The 14,156-nt window shown below is 32.5% G+C and overlaps 2 protein-coding genes across 2 annotated transcripts; both read right to left on the bottom strand.

Annotated features, from left to right (window-relative positions):
• Positions 1-343: 343 nt before the first annotated feature.
• LOC102603598 (probably inactive leucine-rich repeat receptor-like protein kinase At3g28040) lies at positions 344-4,167 on the bottom strand. Its single transcript, XM_006364627.2, has 2 exons — positions 2,287-4,167; positions 344-2,005 (listed from the first exon to the last, which is right to left on the bottom strand). Exons 1-2 carry the CDS (start codon positions 3,828-3,830, stop codon positions 514-516), a joined length of 3,036 nt encoding a protein of 1,011 aa, XP_006364689.1. The 5' UTR covers positions 3,831-4,167; the 3' UTR covers positions 344-513.
• A 7,461-nt stretch (positions 4,168-11,628) lies between these two features.
• Positions 11,629-13,463, bottom strand: LOC102604275 (cysteine-rich and transmembrane domain-containing protein A). The gene is made up of 3 exons (XM_006364629.2): positions 13,312-13,463; positions 13,027-13,207; positions 11,629-11,874 (listed from the first exon to the last, which is right to left on the bottom strand). The coding sequence occupies exons 1-3, from the start codon at positions 13,361-13,363 to the stop codon at positions 11,829-11,831; spliced, it is 279 nt and encodes a 92-aa protein (XP_006364691.1). The 5' UTR covers positions 13,364-13,463; the 3' UTR covers positions 11,629-11,828.
• Positions 13,464-14,156: the final 693 nt, after the last annotated feature.

Below are 14,156 nucleotides of genomic sequence, written 5' to 3'. Positions count from 1 at the left end.
ACCCAATATAATATACGGTGATTTCTGTCAAAGGCTTTAGGCTCAAACAATAAGGGGTGGAGCTAGGTGGCATAAGGGGGTTTATCGAGATTTTATATTGTATATATATGATTAGTATTATTGGTATGCATATACTGTAGGTATTGAATTCACTTGGTTTATTCGATGTGTGTACTTCTATATATTTTGAATTCCGTAAGTGAAAGTTTGACTCCGCCATTACAAACAACCACATACAGAAGTAACCATTCTTGTAATCTTGTATCCACTTTCACTCAGTTTTCATGAGTATATACTTTCAAAAAATAAATTAAGTGAGAATGCATAAAAGAACAACAAACATGATTGAAGTCATTGAACCAACCTCTCATATATTTCATCAAATGACAGAGAAGTACAAAACTCTCTCTATCACTATCTAGTCCAAAAACATCAAATTAGGAGGTTAACATAACAACAATAGGATGATAGAAAGCCAAAGAGAAAGGGAAATTCATCAAGTTTGTGACATGTTTAGTATGCTGACATTCTTTGAGGAACAGGTGTTTTGATGACCTGCAAGATTTGAACCACTTCAGCCATTGAAGGCCTACTTGATGGTATTTGAGAAGTGCACACCAATGCCAACTTCAAAACAGGCAAAACTTCCTCTTCAGGATAAGTTTTCATAGTTGGATCAACACATTCCAACACATTGCCTTGCTCAAGCAAAACTCTCACATGATCATTGAGTATCAACACATTGTCCTCTCCATACTCAACTGGCCTTCTACCTGTGACAATTTCAAGAATCAACATTCCAAAACCATACACGTCGCACTTTTCGTTCACCCTTAAGCTCTGGCATGCCAATTCAGGTGCTACATAGCCTAGTGCACTCTGGAACCTGTTGCTTATCATGTGCTTATCGAGTTTTGTCACTAGCCTTGCCAGCCCGAAATCTGATATTCTAGGGTTGAAGTTTTCATCAAGGAGGATGTTGCTAGGCTTTATGTTGTAGTGTATGATTGCTGGCCTAAACGCATGGTGCAAATGTGCTAGTCCCTTGGCTGTTCCGAGCACAATGTTGAATCGAGTGGACCAAGACAGGGGAAGGGAAGTTGAAGACGAAGGCCTTTCGTGCAGTATGGTTTGTAAACTTCCTTCTGGTGCATAATCTGATACTAGAAGCTGAAGTTGAGGAGTCCAGTAATACCCTTTTAAGGATATTAGATTTGGATGCCTTGCTTTTGCTAAAGCTCTAACTTCTCTATCAAAGTCCTCAGGATATTGGAGGATTTTTGATGTTACAAGCTTCTTGATAGCTACTATTCTTCCTTCCCCTCCCAATGGAGCCTTGTAAACAGTCCCGAAGACACCTTCACCGATTTGAGATGCCTTGTTTAGGATTGATTCAAGACTGCTATTAGTCCAATCCGGGGACAATTTGGTGTCCAATAACACAAGCTTTCCAGTGGCAAGGCTCCCTGACTTAGAAGAACTTGAGCACATACTTTCCAAGGCATTGTCAACGAATGTGATCCTCCTTCGAACAGAAGCATTGAGTAAGGTTATTATCATGACTCCAACCGCGATCACAGCTGCAGCAGAGATTGCAACAATGGATGAAACACTGAGGAATCTATGGTTCTTGAAACTTTTGTTATTGCTTCTTGAAGTTCCATCGTCCCGGTTTTGACCTCCCCTCTGGTTTCCATATGCATAAGGATCAAGAACCAAAGGCTTTGGCACATTCATCTTACAGGGACCTTTCAACAAGGGTGAACAAATTCCCAAATTCCCTTCCAATGAACTCTGGTCTAAATTCTGGAATATACTACTCATTGGAAGGCGTCCAACGAGCCTGTTGTAGGATATATTAACAGCCAGAAGATTTTCTAACTTGCCAAGTTCTTGTGGTATTTCACCACTCAATTGGTTATACTCTAGCTTCAAAATCTTGAGCTTCTTCAACATTGAAAGGGACCTTGGTATTGAGCCACTTAAATTATTATGTGACAAACTCCTGCATTTAACAAATTTGACATTCAATTCAAGAACTACAGGGAAAATAGACAAAGCAAAAGTGATACAGAACCTCATTTTCAAATAAACATATCCCTTGCTACCTCTCTATAACAACATTGTTTGTTCCGATATTATTTTTGCTGCTATAGCAACATGTTGTAATAGATAACATAACATGAGAGATTGGTTCCACAAAAAACATGGTTCTCATAGTGAAATGACTGTTATAGAGAGGCTGTACCATACTATAATGAGATAAATCAGAATAAATATACTTACAACAAGTAGAGGGATGAACAATTTCCAATCTCATCAGGAATAGGTCCAGTGAATGAATTTCCATCAAGCTGAAGAATTCCCAAGCTACCAGAATCACATATATCACCAGGAATTGATCCAACTAAAGCACTGTGTCGAAGATCCAACACCGTTAGATTCTGAAAGTATCCAACTTCAGGAGGCAATCTAGATTGAAAATTGTTCCAAGAAAGATTCAAGTATCTCAACTTGGAGAAAAGTCCCACTTCAGCTGGGATATTCCCAGTAAGATTGTTTCCTGATAGATCAAGAACTTGAAGTGATTCAAAGAATTTACCAGAACCAGGAGGGATTGAACCAGTTAACTCATTTCTTGAAAAATCTGCTTCTTCCAATCCTATACCAAACAATCCTTCAGGAATGCTACCAGTCAATGCATTTTCTTTCATCCGAATAGTCGATAAACTAGTACAATACACCATAGACTTTGGAATGTTTCCACTCAATTTATTACCAGATAAACTCAAGTACTTCAACATTTTCAAATCTCCTATTGAATCAGGCAATGCTCCTTCTAAACTATTGCCTGAAAGATCCAAGTACTCCAAGCTGCTCATGTTACTTATCCATTGAGGGAAATCTCCATTTATCATATTGTTTGATAAACTGAGAAAAGAAAGAACATTCACCCTTTGAAGTGACATTGGAATTTGTCCTGTGAATTGATTATTACTCAAATCTAATCTATTCAAATGTGGACAGAAACCAATATCAGCTGGTAAATCTCCACTGAAATGATTCCCTTGTAACAAACACTCTTTCAACTGATGTAAAACTGAAACACCAATTGGTACTAATCCAGAGAGTTCATTATGTGAAAGATCTAATGTTCTAAGCCTTGTCAATCCCCAGATACCCCCGGAAAATCCAGGGTCACCAGAAAAATGGTTTCTTGAAAGATTGAGATGATTCAAACTAGTGCATTTTGAAACTGTTTTAGGAAATGAACCTTCAAGAAAATTCCCGGATAGAGAAAGATAACGTAGCGAATCACCACAGTTATCAAACATGGTATCAGAGACAGGTCCAGATAAAGCATTCTCAGACAGATCAAGAAACTGTAAAGATGTCATATTTGAAAAAGATCCAGGGATATTCCCTGATAAGCCATTATGACTAAAGTTGAGATTTTCAAGATTTGTCAACAAGGCTAACTCAGGGCTAATTGCACCAGTAAAGTTGTTGTTTGACAAAGATAGTACCTTTAAAGATTGCAACTTCTCGAGCCCCCTACCAATCTTTCCTGATAAACTTAAGCCATTTAAGTTGAGCTCAGTGACTCTACCATTCATTGGATTGCATTTGATGTATTCCCATGCACAAGGAGAGTTATCATCTTCACTCCATGACAAGAGTTTTGAGTAAGGATCAAGAAGAGCTGATTTGAACACAATGAGGCCTAAAACATCATCATTAAGCTGCATAGTAGTATCATCAGCTAATAAAGATCCATACAATAAGCCAAAATAAAGTATTAGAACTAAAAAGGGACTAAAAGATCTCATTTTTATGATGGTGTTTTTAGTTCCTACAATAAGAGAAGCAAACAAATGTTTTTTTCAGAGTAGTTAGAGAAGGGAATGGAAATGAAAAAGGGAAAAAGGTGTGAATTTTAGGTAATGGAGTACAAGTTTCATTGAATGAATGTTGAGTTTGGGATTATTGTTAGATATTCATGTGTACAAGGTGGAAAGGAAAATGAAGTAACTGCATTCACAAGAGTGATAGTAGATAGAGAAATAATGACTAAGATTGGTAGTGTAGTGGGCTTGTGTGTTTTGTGGTGGTCCTTGTGAGTTAAAGGAGTGATAAAGAAAAGTTTTTTTTTCCTCTTTCCTTTTTGGTTTCTAGTCCCCCCTCACCCCCACCTATATTTGGCTTCTTGGAAAGAGAGAGGAAGTGGAGTGAGAGTAGGGTAAGGGTTGGGGAGAGTAAGAGTTGGATAAGTATTTCAATTGTCGCGTACACACTACTCTCTTTAGATTATACGTATGATGTTGACTGTATAAAGCAAGAATGTGCGTTGTATCTACTATTATAGTTAATTTTAAGGCTATGTACATACTAGACCTCACAAGATTTGTTGTTGACCGTATAACGTAAGAAGGTAAGTTATATCTATTATTAGAGTGTTAAGTCAGCGTACACGCTTTCCTTTTCAAATTTCACTGGATATATTGTTGACTGCGAACACACTTACCTTAATTATCAAATTTCACTGGCTATGTTGTTGACCGTATAAAATAAGAATGTAAGTAATTATATTTACCATTAGAGTGTTAAGACCACATACACGCTACACTCTCTAGACCTCACTAGATATTTTGTTGACCGTATAAAATAAGAATGTAAATTATATCTACTATTACAGTGAATGTTAAAATAAGAATGTTAAGGTCAAATACACATTATCTTTTCCATACCCACTGAATATGACGTCATTGACCATATAAAATAAGAATGTAAATTATATCTACTATTAGAGTGTTAAGGCTACGTACACATGACTATGATTTCCAGACTTAACCAAATTTGTTGTTGTTGACCGTATAAAATAAGAAGGTAAGTTATATCTACTATTAGAGTGTTAAGGTCGTATACACACTACCCTCACCAAACTTATTAATGCATTACACTAAATATATTATTGTTGACCATATAAAATAAGGGTTTTAGTTATATCTATTATTAGAGTGTAAGGAGTTTTTATATCATCAAATTATTTTTATCGTTATAACAAGTAATCTATCTTGTTTTGGAGAATACATTTGAATAGCCTCATAGAGTAAAAATATTCTTTATACTAATGATGTGTATATAGATTAAACTTATAACATAGTAGTATTTAAATTGTCATATCACCTGCTATCACAAAGATAAATTTAATACACTTTTTGTTTATATATATAAGTTTCTAAATCCTAGTTCAAGTTGATTCTTCTAGTATATATAACTGAAATAGTACGATGTACATTAATAATTTATTCTTTTTTTTCTGTATATCTTCAGATTGTTAAACATATATCACATCAAGAGAAAAACAAACATTAACATGTGTTACATAAACCATATATCTAAGATTCAAATTACAATAACAGGAACAGACAAAATTATAACTTACAACAAGAAGTAAAAATTTGAAATTTGAACTTCAATACATGACTTAAGAAGACTGAAAATACAGAAACTCATTGGATTGTGGATATATAGTTCAAGAAAGCACAGTGAATGTTATGGGACCACAAATATGGTGAGATAGATAGAATTTCTTCTATCTGAACCAAAAGTTATCGATTCAAGTTTTGAGATTGGACTTTCATGTGTTATTGCTTTACATTGAAACAAAATTAAATTAATAAGTACCCTAAAATGAATACCGATTTCTCTCCCTAATGAGTCTTATAACACGATATGAATTCTAATTCAATACGTGAATATACCACATGCCCTCTACCATGGATCTTATAGGACACGAATCTAAATTTAGGACCTTGAAACAAATATCAAATTTCCTCTATGATAAATCTTATTCGGCGCGATTTCATTAATTATAGTCAGGATCCCGGATATCAGACATCTAATATAAAATCAACCAAAGAAAAAGAAGAATGCAATTGGAAAATATTATTTTATAATGTAAAGTTTGAAACAAAAGAGGAAAGATATGAGAATGTTGTGGTTGTTTGTACAAAAAAACGACACCAAGCTGTGAAAAAATGATGAGACAATCAACAATATGATCCAATAGATAACACCAGCTGACACATTTCCCCACAAATTCCCAAAGAATAGTTATTTTCACTCTTTTTATCTTCTTCTTTTTATAATTAAAAAAAAAACTTAAACTTTTTTATTATATTTTATTGTATTTTTTGAATTATTGTTTAGGGCTTCTCAACCATGTGTCCTTTGTTCCATCATCTATTACTTTGTCATTTCATTTTCTCTGTCAATAATTTTTCTAAAAATAAGGAAAATACAAAATCATTTCATTTGTTGTGTTTCACATCCAAGAATATTTTATTTTAATTTACTTGCACTTTTTAGAGCATACTTCGATGAAATAAACAATTTTACACTTTCTAAAACATGGTATTTGTCGTGATTAAACTTTTGAACATCTATTAATTCATTTTAATATCTATTTGAAAGATATTTTACATAACTAAAATAAAATAAAATACACTTTCACATAATCACAAGAAACAAATGAAGATCACGGGTGTAACTTAAAATTTTGACTGTGAGAGCTACAAAGTTAGTAGGTCCCATGTTTTGTTCTTTTGTCATTATCATCTTGTCGTAAAATTATAAATTAATGATTTTGAAAATAATTTGGAGGCTCAAGTTTGGTACTAGATACATTAAATTAATAATTTTGAAAATAATTTGGAGGCTGAAGTTTGGTACTCGATGTTCGATAGATATATTAAATTAATGATTTTGAAAATAATTTGGAGGTTGAAATTTGATACTTGGTGTTCGATAGATATACTAAAATATATGATTTATATTTGTTTCAGGAATTGAAAAGCTTCATATATTAAGCAAAAAGTTTTATACTTGGGAGTCAGGATTTAAATCAATTTTTTATTTATTAAAGACGAAGAAATACTTACTATTTTATCAGAAATATCTACGTAAACTTTAAGCTCTATGATTTTATGTAGATTAGTAGTATAATATATTGATAGTTGTAAACTTTATAAAATGAAGTAGTTGAAAAGTACATTCGAAAGAGAAAAACATCACATCATAATTTTAAATAAGTCGATTAGACCTATCTAGTCATGTGCGTGTTCATTATTTCAAACCTCAAAACTCATGGGCAGACATAAACGTCAATTACGCACGAATTCATGTAAATAACACATTATTAACTTAAAATCGTTAGAGAAATTTATAAATTTTAAATTAATCCCTAACACGTCTCTGTCAAACTAGCCTCGATGGAGGCGCATCCCACGTCTACCGAAACGGATTTAATTGAATTCCTCTCTCGGAAAAATTATATTCACTACTATAACATATAAAATTTGTAACTAAACAACAAAGTTCGTCACTAATTCTACTTATGAATTAGTGACGGATCATCACAATATTTTGTTAGCATAGTTAATTTCAAAAAAAAATCTCTTAATGTGACGGTGACATATAAATGTGAGGGATTAATATAATTGGTGAAGGATTATTCGTAGGTTCCTACCTGCTATACAGGCAGAATCTAAGAGGGATGGCTTGTTGTATATATGATTAAGATTTGAAGAATGAAGAATGGGTTTCTTGTGACTCGTTTTCATTTCCATCTGTGTGTTTTTGTCAGCTTCGATGTACACAATACCTCATCACATGCACCTCAATATCCCCCACACAACATCAATCAAACATATATCATATATTACTATAAGCATGAACAAAAAAAGTTGAAAGTTGAATTACGGTTTTACCCCTTCTATTAATTAAATTGTTATAACATATTTAAATATTTGATTGTATAAGTTTAATTAAAATGTTAAATGACTTTTAGACTTCCTAAGATTAATTCCTAATTAAATATCTAATTTATTAATATTTATCATCTATAATCTATATGTATATAATAATTATTTTATAATCAATATCATATATTACTATAAGCATGAACAAAAAAAGTTGAAAGTTGAATTACGGTTTTACCCCTTCTATTAATTAAATTGTTATAAAATATTTAAATATTTGATTGTATAAGTTTAATTAAAATGTTAAATGACTTTTAGACTTCCTAAGATTAGTTCCTAATTAAATATCTAATTTATTAATATTTATCATCTATAATCTATATATATATATATATAAAAGAAAAAATTAAAAAAAGTCTATACCTAAATTGCTATACTTTTCCTCTTCTCATAACTTTTTCCTTTAATCATATCATATATTATATATTATACTAAAAGTGGGAAACCACAAAGTTAAAAGTTGAAATACCATTATACCCTTATACTATATTAAAATATTTTAAAACATCTTATTGAATTTAATTATAAAATAATATATATATATAGTTGGTTAAATTCCATATATCTGTCAAGCATTTAATGTAATCTATTAACCTTAATGTCTATATATTAATTGGTAGATGTTTTCATCTTCCAACTGAAAATTAGCTTAATAGTTGTACACTTGATAACCAAGAGTTGTAACATAGAAGAAGGATAATGAAGAGTCATATAGTAGGTGCCCGTTAATCCTATAAATATGTCTCTTTCTTTTACTCAAATTATGCAGTGCCTTGATTTCTTGCCAGCTTCAATTCATATTATTTCTTTTTCGAATCCATTCAAATTATCCTAAATTCTTACATAAAGTTTATGATACAATTCTCCAATTTAATTAATTGTTTTTTTTATTTTAAAAGAAAATAACATATTTCTTGAGTTACAAAAAAGAGATTCTGGTGATTTCCTTGGAAAGAGAAGTCGAGATGACGATGATATTAGTTTTTATTGTATCTCGCTTAATGTGTCTCATATTTGTGCAGGTTTCTTGTATCTTTTCTCATTTTCAATTATTATAATTTGTAATTATGTCTTTATTGATCTATTGCTATACCGTCAGTAGACATGTAAATCAAAATGCAAAAATCAAATATTTATTACGTAGTCATTTATCGTTCAAAATATTTGTTGGTTTCTTTGCCTTACAATATCTTATGAATTTTAATACTTTTTATCTCTCTACAGATTGCTAGAACAAGATTGTGAGTGTGAGTTATATGGCTTTTAACGAGTTGTTTCCCCCATTTCTTTTTGTAAATTCTTATTACCCACTCTTGGTAAACATTTGATAATCGCTTAATTTTTCATTTTTTTTCTTCTTTCTATGAACGTATGAAAGTAAAATTTTCTCTTCTTTTTCCAGTTTTCATGTCGTGACATTTTTCGTTTATACGTTTGAGGATGTTAGCATCAGATTGATTCTTCAATTTTACCAAACCATCTGGATCTCTTTGTATTTTATTGATGAATAAAGTGCATCTCTAAGCACTCTTTTCTTTAATTATTCTCTATAATTTGGTGTAACTCATGGTACACACTTTAATTTTATGTATTTCGTTTTAAATCGAGTGTACCAATCAATATGAGATACTCGTGCAATCGCACGTGTTCAGAAACTAGTATTCATATAAGTGGGAAGCTCCTAACTTAAAAGTTAAATTACCATTCTGCCCTTATTTTAATATATATATATATATATATGCACCATTATTATTATATCTAGTCTGCCACGAATTTTAAAGTGATAGAAATTTTAATGACAATCATAAATAAATTACGATACTGATGTCTTAATTATTATTTTTAATATCTAAGGATATTCGAGACGCGAGTCTTGATACAATACCCAAGAATATATGGCATATAACTAATCTTTGTAATAATTTTAAATTTTCGTTAAAGGAAAATTATTAACAAGAGTCACACGTAGGTTTTTGTTTGTTAATTATGTTTAGCTCTAACATTATCATACATATATATTTGTTTGTTTTTACAAAAGTATTTAAACATGTATGAAAATGGAAATGATTTTTTCTTCCAACTTTACCCCTACATTTCTGATAATGCCTTCTGGCAACACTCCACTTTAGTTTTGGCTGTAATTGATCTCTTGTTTGTATGATTGTGTTTGGCTGTGGTATGTGTGGACATCCTCAATTTTGGCTTAATTCTTGTTTGATCAATGAAACTTTTTGTTTTGGAAATAATAAATTGTCTTATGTCTCTTTCTTTAGTTCCTCTTCCCTCTAAAAAGGGGTAATTCTTTTTAAAAATAAAATTATAGAGGTAAATGTTGAATCACTAATTTTGAGGTATTTTGACACGTGAAATTTATCGTATATCAAAATTTTGATCGGGTTCATATTATCTCTAGACGATTTGCTAACACAACAAGTGACATAGTAAGAGGAGTGAAATGGGATTAATTAATACGTTTATTCAAATTCTTTTAACTCAATTGATAAAGTTTTTGTCTCTGTCACTTACGTGAAAACATAATGAAAGGTAATCTTAATACATTTCAAGCAAAATGAACATTTTTTCTAATTAATTTATTTATTTTTATAGAGAAAAGAAAAATCAAACTTCCCATTTTCAGTAGGATACAAGACAAGAAAAAAAAGAAGTAAAAAGTAGAATGTTAAGTTTTAAAGTAAAGAATTAGAAATTAAAGTACACAGAACTTTTAGGTTAAGATTCGTCTTGTACAAATCATCAGGGTACTTCAAATACATATAGACACCAAGGCAAAGACAAGAATATTACATTAGGTTACTATAAAAATATTTTACTTTTTTCAATTTCTTGATTTTTTCTTTAATTTGGGTTAAAAGTTCTTCCAATAAATCATTATTATTTGAAAAGACATCAAACTAATAATAATTCAATAGTACACATTATTAAAGCGTACTTGTGTGTTAAAGGGACTATGTAATGTAAATAATTCTACCCTTCTCTATTAATATATATGAAATGATTTCCCCACTCGATCAAATAACACGTTAATTCACGATTTTGTGGAGAATATTCAATCATTTCATATGAAATTCGAGCGAGAGCTTTGATGCAGTTTAAGTTGACGAGTGGGAAGCAAAGGGCAAAAGGTTTCTAGATTCTAAGGGCCAAGTCTAATTTAGGGCCCAACCCAACATCCTAATGGGTCATCTGCTGAAGAAAATCTCAAGAGTCATTCACATAAATGGACCTTTTTTTTTGTGGGGTGGTCTTTTAAGTTCTGCTCTTAAATTTGATGGTCTTTAATTTTCAATCTTCGTCGTTTTAAGTAACTAAATAAGTGACAAGAAATACTCCTTTATATATGAATCTATGGTGCAAGAACCTATTGCGATTGCTTCTTCAAACCAAATTGTGCTCACCTAGACTAATTCTACCCGATACATGTCACCTCACACCAACAACAAAACGTAAGGACCAAGACCAAGAACTAAAGGCATTGGCACATTCATCTAACAAGGGCCTTTCGTTATGGTCTTTCTCACATATACTACTCATTGGAAGGAATCCCACGAGCCTGTTGAAGGATATATTAACAGCCAGAAGATATTCTAACTTGCCAACTTCTTGTGGTATTTCACCACTCAATTTTGGGCTTCCAACAAGCCAATACAATATAATTAACCCAGAAGTGGTAATCGCCACACAGTAAATAGAAATCAGCAGCATATATAACGCAAGAGCTTGGCTTATAGACACTACAAAAAAATTTTAACCAAATGAAGGTGCATTCACATATTGACATCCAAGATATAAAAAATAGAATCTCTCGCATTGCACAATAAGGTATAAATTGGCAAATACACACTTGAATTCTCCACCATAACAAGGTGCATCGTCATATTTAAGATCATATTATTTATCAAGGCCAGGGCAGGACAACACAGAAAGAAAAAGTCTAGACTATGATAGAATTGGTGCCATCAACACTTGCACAGGTCATTTACAGCATCAAAAGCATGCATCCAAGAGACAGCAACAGCACAGAGCAGCCAAACTGCAAAAAAATATACAACCGATCATTAGTCCCAATAGAAATAAGAAATACAATGAGGAGTGCTACAAGAAAAAAGGGGAAACAGAAAATCACAAAGCTGTTGAAATGTGAAAGACCACCGCTATACTCTTCTCTCCTCGACTCTATGAAAATTTAGGGCAGCCAAGACCACGTCCATCTCTCCCCAGCCAATCCTACTTCTAATTCATAAACATCATATTCTGTGTTGCTAAACCGAAACAAACTGCCCAAAATATGACAAAAACTCAACTAAAACCAATTAAGTACATTCTCGGAAGCGTCATTGTCTAATTGGTTCACTGGCACTGTGGCAACTTAAAGGTGTGATTAATATGACAATTATGTGATTATTTTTGCTAACTTTGTGAACTACTTCTCTTACAGTGGAATGGAGCATCAACAAAGGATATTCCCATGGTCTATTGGTTTTAACCACAAGGAAGAAACAATTAACGTGACAGTGTGGATATCTTTGCCGAACTAAGCTCCTGATTTATTTGCTAAGAGGTCACTATTGTCTATAACAACAGCAACAGTTGGAAAACCAATAGCTATAGACAAAGCAACACAAGTTATGTCTAGACTGTGCACTGCCACCTTTTAGTTCTCTCTCAGTCTGAAGTATGCTGTGTAGCGCGATTTCAGCAGCCAGGGACAAAATCAAGGGTGTAAACAACAGTAATGGCAAGGCCTGGACTATGTTCGGACATAAAATAACATTCAGGCATTCTAATTGTCTCTCCTGCTCGTGTTAATGTGCAACAAGAGGGATATTCCATGTGCTCGAGCTTCTGCCCCAAAGGACATACAAATGATAAGGACCCATTCTAGTTTGGGTCCAGAGCCATAGTTAATAAATACAAGTGCTCACAAAGTAAACATCAAACAGAGCAATAATAATTTGAGAAATCATGTTTTGACAGGACACACCAAATCAACAAGGAAAAACACACACATAGTAACAGATAGTCCAGATAAACAATCTCCTCAGCCGCTCTACAAAAACCTAGATCTCTCCCAAACAAAATCATACCAATACATACTTTATCAGACAAATTACTCAATAACTGTAACTGAATCACAACAAACCATAACATATAAACATAAAAATTGAGTCTTTAAGGTTCATACCATCCTTCCATGAAACCAGTGCCACCAGATTGTTGTTGTTGCTGATGAGGCGGTGGAGCACCATACTGAGGTGCATACTGAGGAGGGTACCCTTGAGGTGGGTAACCTTGTTGAGGGTAACCCTGTTGTGGGTACCCTGGTGGTGGGTATGCATCTTTAGGGTAACCTTCTGGTGGATATCCTACAAAAAATCAAAACCCCATCAGATCTAATCATCAAAACAACATATAAAAACATGAACTTTACCATAAATCATCAAAAAAAAATGGAATTGAAGCAATTTACCTTGTGGTGGTGGTACACCAACAGGGGGTTGTTGTTGATTGTAGTAACTCATTGTTGAATAAATGAAGAATTTGGGTTGGATCTAACTGTAGAGAGAGTTTTGTTGGTGTTTTTGCTTAGGCACAAAGAAAGATGATTGGGCTGTACAGTGGAGAAGGGATATTTATAGGGCAAGTCAAAGTGGAGACAACGAGGACCAGCAAAAAAAGCGAATTCCAAGAAATCCTAATTTGATTTTACTACGAAATCTTTTTCCGAGCCAATTCAAATTTAATCGGACTCCCATACGAACTTCGAATTAAAAAACAAAAAAGTATTTTTTAATGTTTTATCATAATATGTATAAGTGAAGTAATTACGTGCGAGCGCAAAAGTGTTAAAAAGTAAAAACATTACTATAAAAATAGTCCATTCGAATTTAATCGGGATCTCATACGAACTTCGAACTAAGGAAAAAAATAAATATTTTCCAATGTTGTTATAGGTATAAGTGAAGTAACCGCGTGAGATGGGCGTAAAAGTGTTAAAAAGGGAAAACATTACTATAAAATTATTTGTTAATTTTAAATTATTTGATCATCAACCGTTTATTAGAAGACCAGTAGGAAAGGAAAAAACATTTCTTCCATCATAAATTGTTGTATGGTTTTGTGTTGTGTGTAATAATTAAAGTTCAGAGTTTGTTAATGAATTTTCATAAAATTATCTTCCAGATTTTTTTGAAGAAAAAGATATGAATACATTTTTTATGATGAGTATTTTTCACTATCACGTTTGTTAAAAAAGAAATTTAGCATTTAGGAAGAATCAGTTCCGATAGAAGGAAAGGAGTAAGGTTTAGGCTT

Source organism: Solanum tuberosum, unplaced genomic scaffold (assembly GCF_000226075.1).
Source record: "Solanum tuberosum cultivar DM 1-3 516 R44 unplaced genomic scaffold, SolTub_3.0 scf00496, whole genome shotgun sequence".
Classification (NCBI taxonomy): domain Eukaryota; kingdom Viridiplantae; phylum Streptophyta; class Magnoliopsida; order Solanales; family Solanaceae; genus Solanum; species Solanum tuberosum.
This window is presented reverse-complemented; position numbering and strand designations above follow the sequence as displayed.